At 36.3% G+C, this 23,678-nt stretch overlaps 1 protein-coding gene across 1 annotated transcript; it reads right to left on the reverse strand.

Moving 5' to 3' along the window:
- Window positions 1–1,070: 1,070 nt before the first annotated feature.
- Window positions 1,071–23,267, reverse strand: LOC129227710 (alpha-tocopherol transfer protein-like; the record flags this gene model as incomplete). The annotated part of the gene is given in 5 exon segments (XM_054862311.1): window positions 1,071–2,578; window positions 7,762–7,872; window positions 12,661–12,854; window positions 16,656–16,901; window positions 23,074–23,267. Coding segments are annotated over 5 exon segments (879 nt in total). The 3' UTR covers window positions 1,071–2,407.
- Window positions 23,268–23,678: the final 411 nt, after the last annotated feature.

Here is a 23,678-nt window from a genome sequence, read left to right on the forward strand (position 1 = left end):
TTCTATTCCAATTTTAAGAACATTTTTCCCCGAGCAAAATTATTATAAGATGGACGAGTAAATTACCAAGTTATCATAACGTGGAACCGTAACATGGGCAAGCAATTGGCGAGAAATTCATCATACATTATTTGTAAATATACAAATAAAAGACCTTTTAATTTTCTACTACGCGCAAAGCCGTGCGGGTGCCATTAGTGCTATAAAGCAGAAAGCAAAAAGGTACGAAATGATACTGTGCTGTATTACTGAGAAAAAGGAAAATTTGAGATTGATTAAGAGTAAAAAAATTCAGGATGACTGTAAATAAATTTAAAAAAAAAGCGATATTATCACAAGTGCATCAATAAAATGTTCCAAACTGCTCACCTCTCAAAAGAACGGTTGTTCATTTTTTATGTGAACTAACGGTTTCGTTCATTTTAAGGACCCGTTCGTTCATGAACGACACATCCCTATTCTCAATGCAGAACAGTGAGCTTTGGGATGTAAAGAGTAAAGACATCCGATAGCTTTTATCGGCTGTCTTTAGATCCTAAAACTTACTTTTTCTGCATTGAAAAAGGGTTCATTTAAACACCGAAACACGTGCCTGCAATTCTCTGCAAATGTGTGCGATTCAAAGTTGCTATATTTTCCTTTACTTTTATCCAAAGATTGTTTAAGTGGATTGAAAATTTGCTTTTATTTCAACAAAGATCATATTTTTCATGTTCAGATTATTTAGGTAATTTGCAGATTAGCTGGGTAATTTGAGGAATGAATCTATTTTCCACACTTTAAAGGATCACCTTAGTTAATTTACACATAACCGTAGATAATCTTCAGAATAACTTAATTCTACACTTCAAAGTTAATAAGTTGACGTACGTGTACATTGATTAAACTATTTGAATCTTTTAAAGAAAAGTTAAAATTAAAAAAATATATCATTTTCTCTGCTATGTTGGCATTTTATTTCATCACCGAATTAAAGGTTTCCTTACACTTTAAACAGTTTTCCATTTTAAAATAAATACCTTTCTTAGCTTTATTTCATAGTGAAAACAGTAATTATAGAAATTGAGGTGCATACAATTGAAACAGTTCTTTGTTTTAAGATTAATAACTTTCTTAGCTGCATTTAAAAATCAAATCAGTACCTACAGGGTGTCCTGAAAAAGACTGACTATTTTCAAAAATTTATAACAGCAGAACGGTTAATGATAAAAAACAAATTCTTGCAGAAACTTCAGGTGGTGGGCGCTAAATTTCTTCCCTCAGAGTTCCAAATTTTAGTTCAAAAATGTTTCAATAGATGGCGCTGCACATAGTAAGCCGGTAAGTCAAAAAAGAAGAACTGAAATTCACTGATTTTTCCTCCGATTGTGACAGGGGATTACAGCCGACGATTGTTTGAAAATATTGTGTTGTTCTTTTGTTCATTATTTTCGAAAAATTACGACGTAATTTTATATATATATTTTGACTTATGGGGCTTACTATCTGCAGCGCCATCTATTGTAAAAATTTCAACTAAAATTTGGAAATAAGGGGGGGGGGGGAATTTACGGCCCACCACATGAATTTTCTGCAAGAATTATATTTTTATTATTTACCGTTTTCTCGTTATAATTTTTTAAAAACAGTCAGTCTTTTTCTGGACACTCTGTAGTTAGGGGAATTGTAAGATATACAATTGCAACAGTTCTTTATTTTAAGATAAATAAATTTCATAGCTTCATTTCAAAGTCAAAACAGTAGTTATAGGAATCGTAAGGTATACAATTGAAACAGTTCTTTATTTTAAGATAAGTAACTTTCTTAGCTTTATTTCTAAGTCAAAACTAATTATAAGAATAGTAAGATATACAATGTTAGTTTTGAATGAACTCTATTGAAGAAATATGTGATTCCGAATTCAGTCGATTTTAACAACGTGTGATAATGTTCATCGTTTACTTAAAAACTGGCTTCAGATCTTGAGCAAAGTAGCAGCAAAAACATTTTGTGTTTGTAATTGGTTCTTTACAATTTAATTAACAAACATAATGTGACTAATCGTTTTACGATTGGCTGCAATTTATTTGATCACCAAAGATTACTTCTACCAGATGACCGTGATTCGTTGATTGCTCTGTGACGTCATATGAAATGGATAAATTCTCTCAAATGGTGTGATGTCCATAGCTCAGTGTATGCTGCTCTGCATATTTGGTCGATTCCGCAGTATTCGGCATGTAATCGACAATAGCTTCGGAATTTCTGTCGCTGTTGCTCCTGGGCCGAAGACAGCAGCATATATCTCAACAAATATGCTCCTCCGTTAGACATATTCAACGACCAGCGTCTTTTTGTTCAAATGAGTCTATATGTGTTTGAATAAATATCAATTTCCGTCTGCCCACTTGAGACTCGTCTCGAAAGATCACGTGGTGGTCTGAATGGTGCCACCGAGCGTTGCCAGTTTTTCCGGTTGCATGACGTCTTTCAACCACTCGGTCATGTCGTAATCTTCCAGAGTGCCGCCATATTTGGTGGGCAGGATGGAGCGCGGGAAGTGGTCGAACAAAGATTCCATTTTGGAGTGGAAGAATATCTGGAAAAAGTAAGGGTAAGGTTTAAGCCTTTGAATCAAATGAAAACTACTTATCAAAAGGCATTTCTTGCCCCTAACTCTTAGAGACATCAGCATTAATGTTTGCTTTAATTCATTAATCTTTAATGCCAATCAAAATACCCAAAAAAGTGTGACTAACAACATTCTAATCTGGATGGAATAAAACATTCTTACTCAAAATTGAATAATTTTTCTTATATATATACAGGGTGTTCGTTTTAACCTGCAAGGCCTTTATTTTCGCAACCGTTAACCCTTGATGTATACTTCCAATTGCAGAAATGTTCAAAATCAGATGTCGAGTTAAGATATTGAAAGTTTGAAGCAAAAATAACTAGTATGTTGTGGCCATCACGAAACTTTCTTCTATATTTTTCTTTTTTTATTTTTTTTCTGATCCCTCCCCATGCTTGACGAGGAAGCAATATTCCCAACAAAAACAAAATGACACATGCAAAAACTTGACGACTATCCCAATGTCTGAATTATTGCAAAAGCAAAGCAAAGAGCGAAAATTGAAAGTTATTTTAAAAGCCTTGCTTGAATTAATTACAAATATTTTATTTGTTAAAAAACATAAGATGGCAACAGTTCAAAATTTTAAATCATTGAGATAATATTTCCTATCATTTCCATACAATTAAAATCACGAGAAATACGCAGACGACAATCTATTACGATTTATCTTTCTTATTGTTGCATTAATAAAAATATTTTTATTCGCAAAAAAAAAAAAAAAAAAAAAAAAATCAACACCTCTTGGAGCGATCGGCGTCAAAATAGAACCAAAGCCTGTTTACATATGGATTCACATATATTCCAAATTTCAACCAGAACGTAGCATTACTTCTTGAGATAGGGCACTCAAAATGGAAAAAAAGAACGGGTGATTGCGCTACCCCCCTTTTAGCTGTTGACACAAAAATAAAATCAGTTCTTATACCCACTAAGGGCTACTTGCCGATAAATTTTTCTTTCATTCCGTTCATTATTTCTTGAGATACAGCAGTCACAATTGACGACAAAAAACGTTCTACAGCTCAACCCCCGTTTGAGTTATTGACACCAAAATTGAATCAGCACCTGTTCCTGTTAATACCAACATATGGACCAAATTTTGTTTGATTCCGCCAGTAACTTCCTGAGGTATAGCAAGCACGCGTAACTCGAAAAACGTCCCATTGCTCCACCCCCCTTGGAGGAATTCGCGCCATAAACTAATGGGCACAAGTTCACATAGGGGCACATATGTGTACTAAATTTCGTTCGATTTCATGCGGTAGTTTTTGCTGTAGAGCGGCCACAAAAAACTGGTCACACACAGACGTGACACACATACATACACACACACATACATACATACACACACACACACACACACAGACAGACAGACATTTTCCAAAAATGGTCGAAATGGACTCAGCACACCTCAAAACGTTCGAATCCGTCAAAATTCGAAATTCGAAAATTTGCACGAATCCAATACTTTCTTCTATATATTAGATATAGAAGAAAGTAAAAATGAGTCAAAAAATACGAAATTTAACTTTTTATACGGGCCCTGGATCCCCAAACCAATATTTAGAGAAATAATCTCCATTGAAAACTATTACTAACGCAAAAAACTTGACATTTGTGTGAGCAAAACTCAACGAGATATTCCAGTTTAAAAATTTAAGGGACCACACAGAAGACGAGATAGGAACTTATCGCTCTTTCAGAAGAATGACAAGTTGTCAAAGTGAGAAAACCAAGGTACTTATATTTTTCATTGCTATTCAAAAATAAATGCAAATGTTATGCCGTGATACGCAAAAATACACTACAAAACCTCGAATTAATTTGAAAAATCACTCTATGCACACATGTAATTTTAAACACTTGTAACCACTATATTTTCCCCTAAAAGGTGTTATTGACGGCGAGTGAAAAGTGGTGCAAGTCACAAAACGCTGCGTTTTATATCTCGGTGAATATTGGTTGTTCTAATTTCAAACTTTTTGTGCTGGAAATTATTTTTCAATGGATATTATTTCCCTAAATATAAGTTAGGGGACATGGGGCCCGCATAAAAAGTCGAATTTTGTATTTTTTGACTCAATTTTATTTTCACTTCAAATTTTCAGTATCTTAACCCTGCATCTGATTTTGAACATTTTTGCAATTGGAAGTATACATCTAGGATTAACGGTTGCGAAAATAAAGGTCTTGCAGGTTAAAACGGAACACCCTGTATATATATATACTATCTGCGTTGCCCGGCTTTGCCCGGTCCACCTTGAAAATACAAATTTTATCAAGTGACGTATATTCAACAATCAAGATTAAATAATAATAATAATAAAAAAATCATTCAAAATTTCCCTTCCAAACAATGACGACAGATATTAAAATATCTAATTAAATCGAGAAAGATGGATTTAAAAAGCGTAACCATGGAAACACAAGATAAACTAAGTTTAAGGAATTAAAATGAGAAAGAAAATGGTCAACAATTTGAATGGAAATGCGATTTTTTGAATTTGATGAAAAAGGCTTGTAACTTTTTTCCCTTTGGGGAGAGAAGCTTAGTTTTTCGACCAAAGGTCGAGATGGATCTGGAGTAATAAATGTCGCTCTTTCCAATGGTGTCAAAATGGAAAGTGTGGGACCATTCCTTCACTTTTTATTGAGAGATTTATTGAAGAAAGTAGTGCCTAAATTTCAGCTAAGCCTAAAATGATTCGAGCTAAAAACGCCAATAACTCCCGCCGTAATAAAGTTAGAGCATTGAAACAAATTGCGTAGAACGCGGAAAATTGTACCCTTTCTAATGATATGCAATATTAATATGTGCAAGCAATTTTTCATCCCCATATTCGAGAATTTACGTGAAAATTGGGCCTAAATTGGAATAAGAAAAGAACTATTCATCGATTTTTTTCCGAACAGGTCTGCAAACCTTCTCAGGACATAAAGGAACAAACTGTAAAAAATTTCAGCGAAATCGGCCAGGTAATTCTCGAGTTTTGCGAGTTCAAACACACAGACGCTTTTTGGAGACTTCATTTTATACTATGTATATATATATATATATATATATATATATATATATATATATATAAATATATATATATATATATATATATATATATATATATATATATATATATATATATATATATATACGCACCAGTAGCTCCGCCCATGCTCTCTTTGCTGACCAACCTCTATCGTTAACCAACTCGGTGACCAGAAAATACTTCTAAATATCAGCTCAGTAGCTGTTGCAAGATCAGGGCCGAAAACTGGCTCTAAAACCCAAGAAATGTGTCTTCCATTGTTTTCCTTAATTAATGTTTTTGACCCGACAAAGAGGCTGCTTGCATTGACGGAAAGAGCTGAGAATATTAAAAATTACTAGGCTTGACGAAAGATTTGGCGACTACTTATCGTTATTGTAGCAAATTTGGTGGTTTCAATAATGAGACTCCAAATCTAGTGTTAGTTTGGTAATATCTGGAGAAATCGCATAGAATCGTACGTTAAGGATCATGTTGAGATTGTCATTGAAACGCTTTCTTCGCTGCAGGAATTGCACTGAAGGGATAATTCACTCTAAAAAAAAATTCGTTTCCCACACTTTAACAGATAATTAAAGGAGTGAACATAGGTGAATGACGGAATATTTGTCAGAGGATCTGGAGAAAATTTTTACTCCCCCTCTAACCAAAGAAATTTACTTCAAAATTTCGGTAAATACTTTATCTTGTTTTGCAAGACCTGAAAAGCGCTGATCAAACACTAAAACTTTGTCTTCTCGGCTATAATCTTGGTTTGTTTCCGTGTTTTGACGTAGTCGTGCCTCAATATCACAGTAGACTCATAAATCTGGATCGCGAAATTCCGGACCGATAATCGAGAATAATGGATATGTATCTCTACATAGTATAAAATGAAGTCCCCCAAAAGCGTCTGTGTGTTTGAACTCGCAAAACTCGAGAACTACCCGGCCGATTGCGCTGAAATTTTCAGTTTGTTCCTTTAAGTCCTGAAAAGGTTTGCAGACCAGTTCGAATAAAATTCGATGAATGGTTCTTTTTTTATTCCAATTTACGTCCAATTTTCACATAAATTCTCAAATATGGGGGTGAAAAATAACTTGCACATATTCATATTACATATCGTTAGAAAGGGTAGAATTTTCCGCGTTCTAAGCAATTGTTTCAATGTTCTAACTTTATTACGGCGGGAGTTATTTGCGTTTTTAACTCGAATTTTTTTAGGCTTAGCTGAAATTTAGGCACTACTTTCTTCATTAAATAAATCAATAAAAAGTGAAGGAACTGTCCCACAGCTTTCTTTTTGACGCCATTGGAAAAAGCGACCTTTTTTACTCCAGATCTCACTCGACCTATGGTCGAAAAAATAAGCTTTTATCTCGAAAGGGAAAAAAGTTACAAGCCTTTTTAAATCAAATTTAAGAAATCTCGATTTTATTCAAATTGTGAACCATTTTCTTTCGCATTTTAATTCCTCAAACTTATTTTATTTTGTGTTTCCATGGTTACGCATTTTAAATCCAGCTTTCTGGATTTAATTTCTTAAGAGTATTTTAATATCTGTCGTCATTGTTTGGAAGGGAAATCATGATGTTTTTTTTATTTATTTTTTACGCCTGATTGTTGAATATACGTCACTTGACACATTTTTTATTTTCAAGGTAGACCGGGTAACGCAGCTAGTTTCAAATAAACTGTCAGTAAAACCCTCGCGCTTATCAAGTGTTGCACAAAGGTATATTTCACCTTCGGGCGCTCATGTTTTAACAAAATTGACGCCGTTTATGATTTGGCGATCGATCGCAACACTAATACTGCCGTGCTAAGCACAAAAGTCGTATCTGCACTTTTTTGTCGAAATTGACTAATTTTCACCAGGTGGTGCTTTGCCGCATATTTCACCCAAGTACAATGTTTTATGGTCATTTATCGATGGGAAATATTTTTAAAAAAATTCTGAAAAAGTTTCACCTGAATCAAATACATGGAGGCACACAACTTTAAAGGCTAATTTCTCACTTTGAACTCAGCTGTAGATTCCACTTTTGCGCTTTGCACGGCAGAATAATCCGGTTCTTCGAAAGTCTACCGTATTCCTGTGGAATCTATAAGGCTACTTACTCTTTTTCGGAACTTATCCGTGAGGAAATTCTTGAATATGAACCACGCTGCCTTGAAAGTGATGGAATCGTTCACGAAATGGATGGCCTTGAACCTGCCGGGTATGCACTCCTGCAACGCAAAAAGCCCATTATCCAGTGTAATTCCATGAAAATGACAGCTTTTTCGAATGCACAAATACATATGTACACTCATGTCGGAGACTAAGATCACAAACATAAAATCTGCGAAAACTGAAAGACTCTTCAATGTATTGCCACGAAACTTGGCACAAAGGTATATTACAATCAGGTCCGACAAGAGGCCATATCAGCCTAGTCGGAAACTAGGAGCCCGTCAACACTGACACAAAAAGTAGGAAAGAAAAAAAGAAAGGGAGAAGGAAAAAGGGGGGGGGGACTTCGAATAAGAGAAAACGTAAAGATTAAGTAAAATCGACACTTTTTCTATTTTCTGTTGTTGCAGTTAAAATAGAGTTAATAGTCTTCTAATAAGCAGTTTTGATTTTTTTTCTCGCTCCCCCCCCCTTCTTTTCTTTTTCTCCCTTTTCATTCCTTTTTCTCTCTTTTTCTTCTCCTCCTCCCTTCTTTCTTCTTTCCCTCTTCTTTTCCTTTCTCTTTCTTCTTTTTTGGGGGCGAGGGGCCCGCCTTGGCTTCCTGCGGCCCTGATTACAATGGGAGAAATAACATAGAAGCGTAACAACATGGAAGTATTTTAATTATGAGTTACGAACAGGATACACCAAAAAGTGTTAAATTATGAATCAGAGATAAAGCGTTTATCACGGGGAAACCTGTCTAATATGGAGCGTGACCACCGTGCACTGCTATACGAGTTTCACCACTAGCTTTCATACTGTTTTATGAGGATGTCAATAAATGCTTGGTGTGGTGGCACAAAATTCCATGCAAATGCGCAAACCAAAAGGCTTGTGAAGTGAAGCGAACTGAGTTACTTGCGGCACAAAATTCCATGCAAATGTGCAAACCAAAAGGCTTGTGAAGTGAAGTGAACTGAGTTACTTGCGGCTAGAAGCAAGGTGAAAAGAACAAACGAGGCCTCAGTGGCCGAGCGGTCTGGGTGACTGCTTGACATTCGCACACTTGAGGCGGTGGGTTCGACTCCCACCCACGCTCCGGTTTTACTTTCCCTTCTTTGTGATGTAAATTCTTTCATGTGTTGTTTATATGTGTAATAAAAATATATCATGCGTAAGGGAGGCAAGGAACTCGGATTGTAGTCCTCATCAAAATAAACCTGTGTAGAGCACGATCATTCTGATATTGGACATGTGGCACATTTCTATTTCAGGGCCCCTCTAAGAACCCGACTAAGATTTTTGAAGACACTGGGCATGAAATTCCGTTTGTAGCCCCTCCCCCTATTCCTGCTTATTCTGAAGCTGTGAAATATTTCGATACTTGCGTATCGACACAACCATGCTAAATTTGGTGGTACCTCATATCACAACATTTAAATGTAGAAGAGATATAATATACGATAATTCTATAAGATGTGGTTAAACTTTGCCCGTTCCAGTTCCGTAAATATCAAAGTTATCTATGATATAACTTTTAATAGTAAATACAGACTAAGCTTGGAGTGGTTTTGAGATTTGTACAGAAACCAAATTTTGAAAAGGAATTTTTTTTTTAGGATTTTTTTTTTCTTTATCTTGGCTCTTGCAAAACTATCAATGATATCATTATACTCTAAATTTTGAGTGAAATCAGTATCTATTTTTAATTAGCATGATAAATTGAGGGGATTTTGGGCCCCCCTGAATCTAAGAGGAGGGGCCTGTGCCCCGCATGCCCCTGCGGTAATCAGGCTCTGAACCTGTGCAATTAAGCAGCGAAAGAAAGAAAAGAATAAACGTGTCAGAGGCTTCCGATTCTGAGCGATGGCTGTGTGAACGACTTTGATCCGGGGGGGGGGGTATTCAAGTTTTTACCTTCTATGTTCTTTTAAAGCTTTTAACGTTCCTTAAAAGATAAATATTTAAATGTGGGCCAGTTCCTGTGATGAATTGTAGAATTTACACCAGCACTATCACAGCAACGCGGCATAGGAAGCCCACGATACTCGAGAAATCTTTGCTATGTGTGACAGAATGTCGTTTTTGATAAAAAATAAAAGTTATTGTGATTACGTAAAATCATTCTGTATAAAACTCCTTTTTCTTTCTGCTTTTCATCGTTAACGATAAAATATTAAAAACAAAACATTAAAAAAAAAAAAAAAAAAAGATTTAATCTTTCAATTTTTGTTCTATTTTGTGCTTTTTGTTACGGAATGACATTTGTCTTGTCTATTAGGGCCAGTCCATACGTCGAATATTCACTTCCTCAACATGTTTCTGACCTTAATTTTGGGCATAAGTATATTTGCTAACTTTATTGGAACGATTTTTATAAGTAATTTCATTTATTATACTGTACGCGGCAATTTTATATGGGCTAAGAGTAATAAATTTAGTTATTAAATTTAAAATATGTTTTTTTATCGCAATATATGGACTTACAAAATTCTTGTCATTCCATCACAACATATAAACGTCAATTACTTTCATTCTCTGCACGACAAATTATTTAAATTTACAATTTCTCATTGTTACCTCTGTAACTCAAAAAACACAAATTAGTTAAAAGAATGAATTCATGCATAATTCACAGAACACTAAAAACTCCAAAAGCTTGGTTGACGTGATCAAAACAAATGGACAAGACGAATGTCATTCCGTCACCAAGAGCAAAATTAGAACAAAAATCGAAAGATTAAACAATTTTTACTTCCTTTTACATAGTAAAGGAAGTATTATATTAGCGAAAAAATTTTCACTCAAAATCGGCCTTAATTTCCATTTTGCTCGCCGTCGAATGAATACTGAGTTTTTTTTTCAACTCGACCACAAGTGGATATATACCTGTGAACGCATAGACACCAGAAATATCCATTTCGACGATCCCCGAGTTAATTACAACGAGTTTTCTCGTGACGTCTGTAAGTACGTATGCATGCGTATGTGTGCATGTGCGTATGTATATCGCATAACTCTAAAACGGTATGTCCTATGGTTGAAATTTGGTGCGTAGACTCCTACTGGGGTCTAGTTGTGCACCTCCTATTTTGGTAGCATTCGGATGTTCCCCAAGGGGGTCTTTTACACCTTTTTGGGGAAAAATCATTGTTAATCTCATTGCAAACTCAAGTGGTGGTATAATTTGGCAAACAGTTGGTGATATATCGCCAAGCTTTTGATCGCCAAGTTTTGTCACTAACTTGGCGGCAAATGTGGCGTTTTTTTTTTTTTTTAAATGTGGTTTCAATTTGGCCATATTTAGAGAGTTAACCTTCGAACCACATTGAAATTGCCAATATTGGGAAAATTTATCGGTATAAAACAGTTTTTTTGCTTCAGTTTGCAACAAACTTGTGGTGAAAACATTTAAAGTGTTTCTTTGCTTACTCCGAGGCACTTTTATCGTTAAATTGCAGTAAAAGGAAGTCATGTGATGCACACATCAGCTCGTTTTTTTACTTTCTTCTATATCTAATACATAGAAGAAAGTATTGGATTCGTGCAAATTTTCGAATTTCGAATTTTGACGGATTCGAACGTTTTGAGGCGTGCTGAGTCCATTTCGACTATTTTTGGAAAATGTCTGTCTGTCTGTGTGTGTGTATATGTGTGTGTGTGTGTGTGTGTGTATGTGTGTGTGTGTCACGTCTGTGTGTGACCAGTTTTTTGTGGCCGCTCTACAGCAAAAACTACCGCATGAAATTGAACGAAATTTGGTACACATATGTGCCCCTATGTGAACTTGTGCCCATTGGTTTTTAGCGCGAATTCCTCCAAGGGGGTGGAGCAATGGGACGTTTTTTGAGTTACGCGTGCTTGCTATTCTTCAGGAAGTAACTGGCGGAATCAAGCAAAATTTGGTCCATATGTTGCCAGTAACAGGAACAGGTGCTGATTCAATTTTGGTGTCAACAACTCAAACGGGGGTTGAGCTATAGAACGTTTTTTGTCGTCAATTGTGACTGCTGTATCTCAAGAAATAATGAACGGAATGAAAGAAAAATTTATCGTCAAGTAGCCCTTAGTGGGTATAAGAGCTGATTTTATTTTGGTGTCAATAGCTAAAAAGGGGGTAGCGCAATCGCCCGTTCTTTTTTTCCATTGTGAGTGCCCTATCTCAAGAAGTAATGCTACGTTCTGGTTGAAATTTGGAATATATGTGAATCCATACGTAAACAGGCTTTGGTTCAATTTTGACGCCAATCGCTCCAAGAGGTGTTGATTTTTTTTTTTTTTTTTTTTGCGAATAAAAATAGCTTTATTAATGCAACAATAAGAAAGAAAAATCGTAATAGATTGTCGTCTGCGTATTTCTCGTGATTTTATTTGTATGGAAATGATCGGAAATATTATCTCAATGATTTAAAATTTTTAACTGTTGCCATCTTATGTTTGTTAACAAATAAAATATTTGTAATTAATTCAAGCGAGGCTTTTAAAATAACTTTCAATTTTCGCTCTTTGCTTTGCTTTTGCAATAATTCAGACATTGGGATAGTCGTCAAGTTTTGGCATGTGTAATTTTGTTTTTGTTGGGAATATTGCTTCCTCGTCAAGCATGGGGAGGGATCAGAAAAAGGAAAAATGTAGAAGAAAGTTTCGTGATGGCCACAACATACTAGTTTTTTCCGTTTTGTTTTTAATATTAAATTGTTAACGATGAAAAGCAGAAAAAAAGAGTTTTATACAAAATGATTTTACGTAATCACAAAAACCTTTTCTATCAAAAATGTCATTATGTCACGCACAGATTTGTCCGCAAAGATTTCTCAATAACTGATGTCAAATGGATAGTCCATTGGAAAAAGGGACCTCACCTGTGTGCCGTGGTAGAGGAGGTATAGGTTCTGTGGAGTGATGTATCTCAGATGTCGCAAGGGATTGCTGTTGACATCGAAGATGACCTTGAAGCCGTTGAGTTGCGTCATGGGGTCGCGCAGGGACTGCAGCACTATCACCGCCACCATCCGCTTCACCTCTTCGACGGGGAACACGGTGGGGTCCCAGTTGTCTGCGAAGAGAAAGACAATACAGTCAAACTTGTCTATCTCGAATTTTACGGAAGAGAAGAAAAATTCGACATATGAAGGTTTCGAGATACAGAGGTTTTGAAAAAAGTTCTAAAAATAAGGAATTGGAGCAATGACTCGAAAGTAAAATTTTGAAGCACTTTCACTAATCAACAATGTCCCCTTCCTCTCAGTTTCCGAATGGATATAAGTGCTGGAAAACTTGCTTCTTGTACATAAAGTTTTAATTCTGGAGGAGTATGTGACTGCTAATATTAAGAAAAATGCTTTTTGTCCCCAAATTCCAGTTAATGAAAATCGTTGAGGATCGAATTCAAGAAAGACACTGTAGTCGAAATTCGAGATATACAGGTTTTCAGAAAATTTCATTCGAGACAAACATGAGGGAAAACATTGAACTAATACTTTATTATGGTACAGGGAAAATGAAAAACTTCGACATAGAGAGTTTTTTGAGATAGGCAGGTTCGAGATAAACAGGTTTGACTGTATTTGCAACATCGTTTATTATGCAGAGCGCATCTTTCGCTTTCCGTCCACCTAGCTAGACAAACAGAACAAAAGGAACGTTTAACCCTTAATTGTCTGATTTTTTAGAAACCTTTTTAAACATTTAGCAGTAAGTTACCCGCCCTAAGCTAGGGCTAAGGCAGAACTACATGCAGGTGGGGTGCGTGCGGAGAAAAGTATATCAGACAGACCGGTTATCACAGCTAGAGACTGCAGTTCCGTTCTTGTTAGAATTTATCAGTTTGGTATAGTGAATAACTGAGTTAGAGGCAGATGTCATCATATTGAAGCTGAGACTTGTCATATCAGCTTCAATGGAATGACATCTGCCTCCAGCTCTGTTATTCACTATTCCAGGCTGATGAGTTCTAATAAAAATGAAACTGCAGTCTCAGGATATGATAACCAGGCTGCTTGTTATATTGCATGTAGTTCTACCTTAGCCTTGACTTAGGGCCGGTAACTTACTGCTAAATGCCCAAACTTTGCCTTCAATTCTCGAGTCAAACCACACCATGCAGCGGACACTCGCTGGTGAGGTAACTCTATTTAATTAATTGTTGTCAATCTCAGCTTCAATGCGATGACATCTGCCTCTAACTCAATTATTCACCATTCCTGACTGAGAAGTTCTAATAAGAACGAAACTGCAGTCTCAGGATGGGATAACTGGGATGTCTGGTATATTGCTTTCCTAACATTGTTGCGTAGCTTTTAATTCCTGTTTAAATCGTGCGAATAGTGCTTCAAATTAGTGAAGCACCGTTTATACGTTTTTGAAGGGACTGCGTGAAGAAGCGTACAAATGAAAAAAACGTATAATAGGTATACGTTAATGTGTATTGGACTTTGCAGTGACCAATTTAAAAAAACGTATAAATGATAAAAGCGTATAAAAGAGAAACGTATAAATGGTGCTTCACTTTTGTGTTAAGCACGGTTTTTGGTTTAAAGCCCAGTTAGCAACATTTGACTTCGATTGAAAAACACGAATAGGGTGGGCAAAGGGAAATGAGGAAATATGTGCCGTTTTTAGCCCCACCTATCTGATAGTATTGCAACCATGTAATAACAGTTGTACTCTAGTTAGGAAAAAAGGAAATCTCTGAAGATCAAAGCATAGCATAATTCAAGCAATTTTCAAAAATTGATACTCATCTTATATTAAAGTCAAAACAAACAACGTAAGTAGAAGCACAAATTTGTAAAGCAGTTCCAGAAGCACAAATTTGTGCTTCTACTTACGTTGTTTGTTTTGACTTTACTATTCAGCACAAAGGTATTTATTTATCTTACTCATCTTATATATTTAAAAACTGAGCGTATGTACCTATGTATGTTACTATGTATGTATGTATGTTCAAGTTACTTCTCCCGGACGACAGTAAACTGACCCTCGAACCAGGTATCGATGGATTTGCAATCTTCCCGTCTATATGTTTGGCTATTTAACATAATCCTCTCATAATAATTAGCGGATATATCAATTAAAAACTATATATATTAATTATGACACTTAGATTTCGACATAAAACCCCTATTTTTCGAAGTCTTTTCTCCATTCAAATTATTATTCAGTGCTTCATCTCAACTTTCCGCTACAATGCTTTTATTAAAATTTATAGCGTGAAGAAAATCATAGACTAATAATAAGAGTAATTCTTATTATTAGTCTATGAAGAAAATCGTTGAGACGAAAGATATGTTGCCATTTTTTTCTCGAATATTAACAAGTAAAATTCAAGCAAACTTTTGTTTTAAAGGCTTTCCCCTGTAATCGGGGGATTTAAAATGTTTACTTTTTATTTTTTTCCGCAATCTGCCGCAAAATTTTACTGTTTTTTTTTGTTTTTGTTTTTGTTTAAGCCTGAGTTGTTGAACACGCGTCACTTGACGTAACTTTTATTTTCGAGGTGAACCGTGCAAAGCCGGGCGTCGCAGCTAGTGTAGCATTATTTTATGGGAAGTCAAAACATTCTTCTATTGTTATAAAACAAGTAGCTGTGCTCGCGCTATAAAGTTAAAAAAAAAAAATCTTTTTAGCAAACTCCCTTCCCACTCCGAAGTGAATTAAAGATTCTGTTTTGTTAATTAAAATGGGCACATTTTATTTTACCGAAACTCGAAGCATATTCCATGAAGTTATTTAAAAAAATCCTGATATAATGACGACAACTGTCTGTCAAAACTACCTCTTCCAATGAAAAAAGCAGCTACTTTATATGCGCTTAAGGGGTCTAAGGATCTTTAACCTTCAAAGTTTTCGACTTTCTGGAAAAAATATATGTTAGGCATCATTTATTTCTGAACAATTTGATACCTTATTTATTACCATACGCAAAAAACTTTTCAAGTTATCGTAGAAATGCGTAAACTTTCCCCATAGAGATTCATGTTAACAGCTGCTGTTTGTCTTTTTTTCTCAGGTTTTGATTTCTCATTTTGCGTGCGTGATATCTCAGAAAGTTTCTTATATATTTCTGTAAAACTTTTCATGCATGTTTGTCTGGTTTGTTTTAATGTGCTGAACCTAAATTTTAACTAAAAATAACAGTTAATATTAAAAGAAAATATATTTCCGCCCATAATTTTGGAAAATTTTGTTGTTAATTTATAAAATTTCAAAAAAATAAATAATTAATTAAAAAAGTAATAAATTTAGGTTCAGATAATAAAAATAAACCAGACAAACATGCATGATAAAATTTTACAGAAATATATAAGAAACTTTCTGAGATGCACGCAAAACGAGAAACCGGCACCTGAGAAAAAGAAGATTAAACAGCTGCTGTTAACATACATCTCTATGGGGAAAGTTTACGCAATTTTGCGATAACTTGGAAAGGTTTTTGCGTATGGTATTAAATAAGGTATCAAATTGTTCAGAATTAAATTATGCAAAACATTTATTTTTTCCAAAAAAGTGGAAAATTTTGAAGGTTAAAGGTCCTTAGACCCCTAAGCCATTCAAAACCACCGTAGCGAAGCGTTTAAAATTAAATAATAAGATTATAACTTGTAACTAACCGAGATCCGGAAGAAACTACTAACTCAAAGAACGAAGAATCTTTTTGAAATACTTAGTATAATAAGAACAAAATTAAAATCGTGGCTTCCCCTGAAGAAAAAAAAAAAAAAGATGGCAAATTCAAATCTTTCATTACTTTTGTGACACCTTTTATAACAGGTAAGAGTGATGGTGCCATACATTGAGTAAAAGGGGAGGTGCCATATTGACTAGCAACCAGTAACTGTTAAGTTTAACTCCTTACCTAGTTGGACAAGTATAATGGCACAACCATCCGGGCACCTCCATGGCAGAAAGACAGCGATGCGATCAGTGGATGTCCGGACGATGCGGTCGAAATGAAAGTTCCGGAACATATCCGGATTCTTTTTCCGCAGCTTGACGTAGGCCTTCAGAGTCGACAAGGCCCTGTCGACGTTGAACTTCCGGAAGAGCAAGTACTGCATGAGGAAGTCGTCATCCAGTTCCGTGTTGCACAGGCTCTTTTCGTCTGCGAAATGATCAAGATTACTGTCTGACCACGCATTGTATGGAAAGACAAACATCCGTTTTACAGCCGGAAATGGACGAATCTATTATTTTTTACGTATGTCAACTTTTAAAGAAGCAGAGTCTCATTAAAAAGAGCGGAATACGCCCATCAAATTTTAATTTTCCCCCTTATTCACATAGATTTGTCTTATCTGTAAGTTTGAAAATTCCATGCAATCCGTGGTTGGACAGTATATGAGGGCCAGGTTAGGTGGGTGGGTCAGGAGGGGTGCAATTGACCCCCTGGCTTTGAGAAATCAATATGTTTCCGTATGTGTGGGAGTGGTTTTTGAAGCTTTTCAATGCACCCAAACCTGTTTTTATGCGGTGAATAGAGACTGCATAAAAAATTGTTCGAAATTTCACGAGTACCTATAAAAAGTTGTTTTCGCAACACAGTTTATTATTATTATTATTATTTTTTTTTTGTATGCGGTGGATAGGGACCGTATAAAAAAAAGTCTCACGTAGAAAATAACCCAAAAAGTTATCTTTAAACGAAATCAAAATAAACCAAGTAATGATAATTTTTCCGACTCCCGAAAAATTTGCCGAATAAGGAAATTTTTGGGAGGTCACAGTGACTTCCCATCGAGATGCCCCTGTCGTCACTTGAAGATACTACCTCGCACTCGTTTTATAAATAATTTCCGCTCGTTTTACAAATGATTTTCATATAACGCACACTCACACACACACACACACAAAAAAAAAAAAAAAAAAATCGCACCAAAAAAAAAAAAAAAAAAGACAGCACAAAAACAGGTTTGGATGTATAATATACATTGACTTTATACACTGTGACCCCCCTCCCCCCTTGGAAAAATCTGAAATGACTGATTTGATGAGGACATTGAAGGTTTATTCCAGCTGCCAGAGACATTTTACCACAGGAAACAGTTTCTGTAAGAGTATCATATCACATATCATATTACACTCCAGTGTTCCCCATACCTAGCACTATTTGTGGTTTAACCGGTTGAATGGGAACCTGAAGACAGCTCTGTTTTTCTGATCCAGACCAGAAGCCGAGCTATACCTGGTCTAGCCCGCCTACAGGTATTGATTCACTTAGAGGACTTTGTGACCACGGCATATTTAACGTGCCCCAGTCGCCATTGACGAACATTAAGGATTATCGATCTGTCTGCCGTCGAACACGAGACCCTTGGTTTACGAGTCCGACGACTTACAGTCTCCAAGTTGCACAGACTTTTCTCGTTTCCAAAATATGAATTATTTTCTACGTTGCAAGAACAAATCTTTGAAAAATAGAACCATTCCGACAGCTGTTCTAGGTTGCTTAAGCGTTTCCCTTCTGTAAAATACAATAATCGTTTGATTTTAAATCCTTCAAATGTTGCTTTCAGTAGCGAATTTTAGGGGGGCCAGGGGGCCCTTGCCCCTCCCTAAAAAAGGATGAATTAGTTTATCTATTTTATTTATTTCTTTTTAATTGACCTTTCTTTTGCATTTTTTTACGTAGTTAATTAAAAAGAACACAAAACACACACAGCATATTTTGAATAAAAGCATTTTTGTTTGTTAAAGAAGTATTACTGGATTTAGAGGTTCAGAGTTGCAGAATAAATTAAACTCACTGGTTTCGAATTCAAGGGGTCGTGTTATCGTAATTCTTCCACTAATTCTTCTTTGACGGATTCAATGATAACCATTTTTTTTTTTTTAAATGTGTAGGCGCACCTAAAAGAGTCATTTGGATCCAAGAACCTATTAGCATAATAATAGATTTCTTTTTCAGCTTATGAAAAATGCAAAGTGAAAGAAATCATATGGTAGTTTCTTGGAAAAAACATGATTTTTAATGGAAACGGCATGTAGTATCAATATGTTATCTCAACTCTATAATGTCTTTTTGAACAAATCAGCAACTGTTTTGAAATTTGCACTGAAATAGTTTCTGAATTAGTAAAACTTGTATGTTATGAAGTTATGATTTTCTTTATAAACTAATTAAAAAAAAAAAAACTCAAGTGATGTATAGGTTTATTAAATAACCTTGCCCTCGTGTTATAATCACGGGACTCGGAAGCGTCCCGCCGCGAAGGAAACCAAACGTCAGCAGCCAACAAAAGCAAATCCACCGCCAAGAAAGACGAAAGAAAATAAAAGCGACTAAGAACAGTTTACGAGACAGAACAGGTTGGATTTTTTTTTTGGGGTTTTTCACTCCTCTGTATCTCAGCCTCATAAAAACCCCTGGAGTTGATTTTTGGTAAGCTCGATCTCTGGTGGCCCCTGAACACATGAACCAAAATACAATCCCCTGGACCATCAGGGGGAGGAGGAACTTAAGTTAGAAAATCGCTATTCAAAAAAGTTTTCGCTTTCTTTGACAGGGCTACAGCCCAGATGAGAAGAGGAATCGAGCTGAAATTTCGCACACACATTCCTTGTGCCCTACTGATGTGCCTTTTGTGCCATTTGACCCCTGTCCCTCCCCCCTTGTTTTTACCCCCCAAATCGTTCCTTCCCGGAGTTCTGCAGCAGTCCCCCAGGGGGCTATGGTAATGATTTTGTGTATACATATTCTTGGGGGGCCATTAAGGACATATACAAAAATTCAAACCCCAGGGACAAGATGGACCGGAGTAATTAAAGTTTGAAAATCACCACTTTCCCCTAAATTCATATGTACTTACTCTCAGCTTACAGGGTTTGTTGATCTCTGACTTCAATTGCAAGGGAAGAATGGAAAATTATAGGAGATAATGCACTTTTGACTGTGTCATAAAGTAAAGATTAACACAATAAAAATCTATTCAGTAAAAAAAAAAATTAAAAATTAATTTGAATTTTGTCATTTTGAATTCAAATTATGTTTTTCGCAATCACGAGTGTGTGTGTATATGTAAGCGTGTGTGTTTGTGTGTTAGGGGTATGTGTGTGTGTGTAGGCATGTGTGTTTGTGTCTGTGTGCAGGTATGAGTGTGTGGGTAGTTGTGTGTACGTGTGTGGGGGTATGTGTATGTGTGTGTAGGTATATGTGTTTGTGTCTGTGTGCAGGCATGAGTGTGTGGGTAGTTGTGTGTATGTGAGTGTATGTGTGTTCTTGTGTGTATGTGTTTGTGTATGTGTGTAGGTGTATGTATGTGCGTGTAGGTGTATATGTGTGTATGTGAGTGTATGTGTGTATGTGTTTGTGTATGTGTGTAGGTGTATGTATGTGTGTGTAGGTGTATATGTGTGTATGTGAGTGTATGTGTGTATGTGTGTAGGTGTATGTATGTGTGTGTAGGTGTATATATGTATATGTGTGTAGGTGCGTGTATGTATGCGCGTGTGTGTAGGACATGAACGCAACCTGGAGACGGCTTTCGCTATAGGTGCAGCATCGTGAGGACCCGGTCGACGGTGATGCTGCGGAGGGTGGCGGAGGGAAAAAATGATAGGAACGTCAAAAACAGTCAAATGAAAGCAATAAGCAATCGTGATTGCTCAAAAAGAGAAGATTTTAAATAAAAGTGTTGTAGAAGTCCCCCCCCCCCTATCATATATGTAGTAAGAGGTCAGCTAAAAAAAAAAAAAAACGCCCCCTCCTTGAAAACTTTCTGGATCCGTCCTTGAATGGCTCATTATTTTTCTGGAAAGCCATCAACTGCAACAGGAGGCCAAATCAGAAAAGCCAAAATCTCTCGCTTTAAATGTCAACAATTTACTTGAATAGTTCAACCAAATGATGTCTGCGATAAATGAAGTGCAATTTAATATGGGTATCTGTTAAATGTCTTGTCAGTGGGATTTCTTTATTCCTTTCCCTTTTTTTGAAACACTGTTATTTTTGCTCAGAAACATGTAGTAATCAATTTAAAATATCCTCATGTGTAATCTTCTTTACTAATAATAAAGCAGAAAGTCTCTCTGTCCGGAGGATGTCTGGATGTCTGTAGGATGTTTGTAGGATATCTGTAGGATGTCTGTGACGCGCATAGCGCCTAAACCGTTCGGCCGATTTTCATGAAATTTGGCACAAAGTTAGTATGTAGCATGGGGGTGTGCACCTCGAAGCGATTTTTCGAAAATTCGATGTGGTTCTTTTTTTATTCCAATTTTAAGAAAAAAACTATCATAAATTACGAAATCATCATAACGTGGAACCGTACCATGGGCACAAGCCAATTGGCGAGATACGAAATTATCATAGCGTGGAACCGTAACATCGGTACAAGCCAATTGGCGAGAAAATTCACCATACATTATTTGTAAATATACAAGCGAATCAAAAGACCTTTAATTTTTCTATTACGGGCGAAGCCGTGCGGGTGCCACTAGTTACTAATAATAAAGCAGAAAGTCTCTCTGTCCGGAGGATGTCTGGATGTCTGTAGGATGTCTGTAGGATGTCTGGATGTCTGTGACGCGCATAGCGCCTGAACCGTTCGGCCGATTTTCATGAAATTTGGCACAAAGTTAGTATGTAGCATAGGGGTGTGTACCTCGAAGCGATTTTTCGAAAATTCGATGTGGTTCTTTTTTTATTCCAATTTTAAGAAAAAAAACTATCATAAATTACGAAATTATCATAACGTGGAACCGTAACATGGGCACAAGCCAATTGGCGAGATACGAAATTATCATAACGTGGAACTGTAACGTGGGCACTAGCCAATTGGCGAGAAAATTCACCACACATTATTTGTAAATATACAGGCGAACCAAAAGACCTTTTATTTTTCTATTACGGGCGAAGCCGTGCGGGTGCCACTAGTTAATACATAAAAAAATCTATTTGATTAATTGGTAATGAACTTCTGTTATAATTGGCATGTAATAAATTGCATCAAGAAAAAATTAATGGATAGGGTTATACAGGTACCCCGCGCGACCTTTTGTGTGCTGTTTAGCACGCGAGTTCTAAAGGATTAACCTCCTTACCTTCCCCTTTCTCAGCAGACGCGTTCACAACTTACTTTTCGACCCGGTTAATCCCCGCTCTGGCTCCGCAAAAAACCCGATTGAAAAATTCCCCGTTTCCATGTAAAAAGAGGTTCTCCCATAGACTAATAATAAGAGTAGACCGAGCTATGGCATTCCTCTTGCTGCTCATAAACCAAACCATGTGACTGGTGGATATCCTAGCAACAGCGGCCGTTGATGGTAGCAGACGATCAACGTCCGCGAGAAATAAAATAAATAGAATTGATGGAACACGGAAGAATGATCTTTTATGGAGTCCGATTTGTAAATTTGTTATTCTGAGTTGTAAATATTTTGTTCATATAGTGAGTTTTTCGTTTAGATAGTACTGCGCATATTCTTTATTCAATTTTAATAACTCTCTGAGCAATTAAAGATGCAAGCGCCCAAAAAGAATCGGCAAACGGTAAGATTTTTACCTACAATTTCAATTTAAGATACCGATTAGTACATTTTTGCGTTAACGCAAAACGTGTACGCCATTACGTTTACGCCAACGTAGTATTTCCGAATGAAATTAAAGTTACTGAAATCTGCGATCAAAAACTAATTACTAATGTCAAAATAATGTATAACTAAAAGAAAAACAATTCAATCATCTCTGCATCTGGGGAAAAAATTATAATAAAAATACATTACGTCTTAAAATACATGCCGAGTGCCAAACTATAGATAATCCTGCCAGCTGGCAACCATGGCGCCAAGGTTTTCGCCGAGCCTTCCACCAGTCACATGATGTATCCATGAATCAATTTTTTCATCAGCAAGTCTGGGGAAGCTCGGTCTACTCTTATTATTAGTCTATGGGTTCTCCCATTATACCAGAGAAAGCGGATTTTACCCAGCATCCTTAGCGGATAGCAGACGAACTTGTTTCGCGTGATGCATTCCGGGTAGAAACACCGCTTTCACTCCAGAAGCTAGCAGGGGTAGAAAGATTCCACACAAAACCCCGCTAATAACCGGAATGCGGTGAAAAGCAGGTTTTTTCCGGGGTCGAAAGTGCCCATGGAAACGGCTAAAGTGAAGTGACTTCGAACATGGAATTAGAACCCGAGAATTGTGGGGAAGAATGGAAAACTATTTGAGCATAATGCACTTTAGGCTGTGTCACAAAGTAAAGATTAACACAATAAAAATTTATGCAGTATCAAAAATTTTCAGATTTTCAGTAAAAAACATCGGGTACTTACGTTTCATCATTTCTTTAAGAAGGCGAAGGCCTTGCACCCGCTTTTCCGGTGTGTCTCTGAGTTCGATCTCCGCCTTTCTCCGGTAGTTCTCGGGTAAGTATCCCATCACGAAAGGCAAGATTTCGGGATCGCCCACTTCTGGAGTTCGGACAAACATGGTTGCCTTTTTTCTTTTTCTCCCTCTCTTTCACGGAACTAGTCCGTCTAGAAGGCATATTAAGAAAGTTTTTTTTAATTACATTCCTGCATAATACATAATTAATTAATAAGAAGGACCTACAACCTTGTTTTATTTATGAACTAAAAAGGGAAGTAAAGCATTTTCGTGAGAGATATAACTCCCCGTTTTTAGGGTAATAATAACTTTGAATATGTTTTGACAGAACAAACTTTTCGCAACGAAGCTACTGGTTTGCAAATAAATGTTAATATTCTCGCCTACAGCATCAACCCATATCACTATGGTAACAATAACTTTGAATATGTTTTGACAAAACAATCTTTTCGCAACAAAGCTACTAGTTTGCAAAGAAATGTTTATATTCCCGCCTACAGCGTCGCCCCATATTACTCTGGTAATAATAACTTTGAATATGTTTCGACAA

This window comes from Uloborus diversus, chromosome 8 (assembly GCF_026930045.1).
Source record: "Uloborus diversus isolate 005 chromosome 8, Udiv.v.3.1, whole genome shotgun sequence".
In the NCBI taxonomy this organism is placed as follows: domain Eukaryota; kingdom Metazoa; phylum Arthropoda; class Arachnida; order Araneae; family Uloboridae; genus Uloborus; species Uloborus diversus.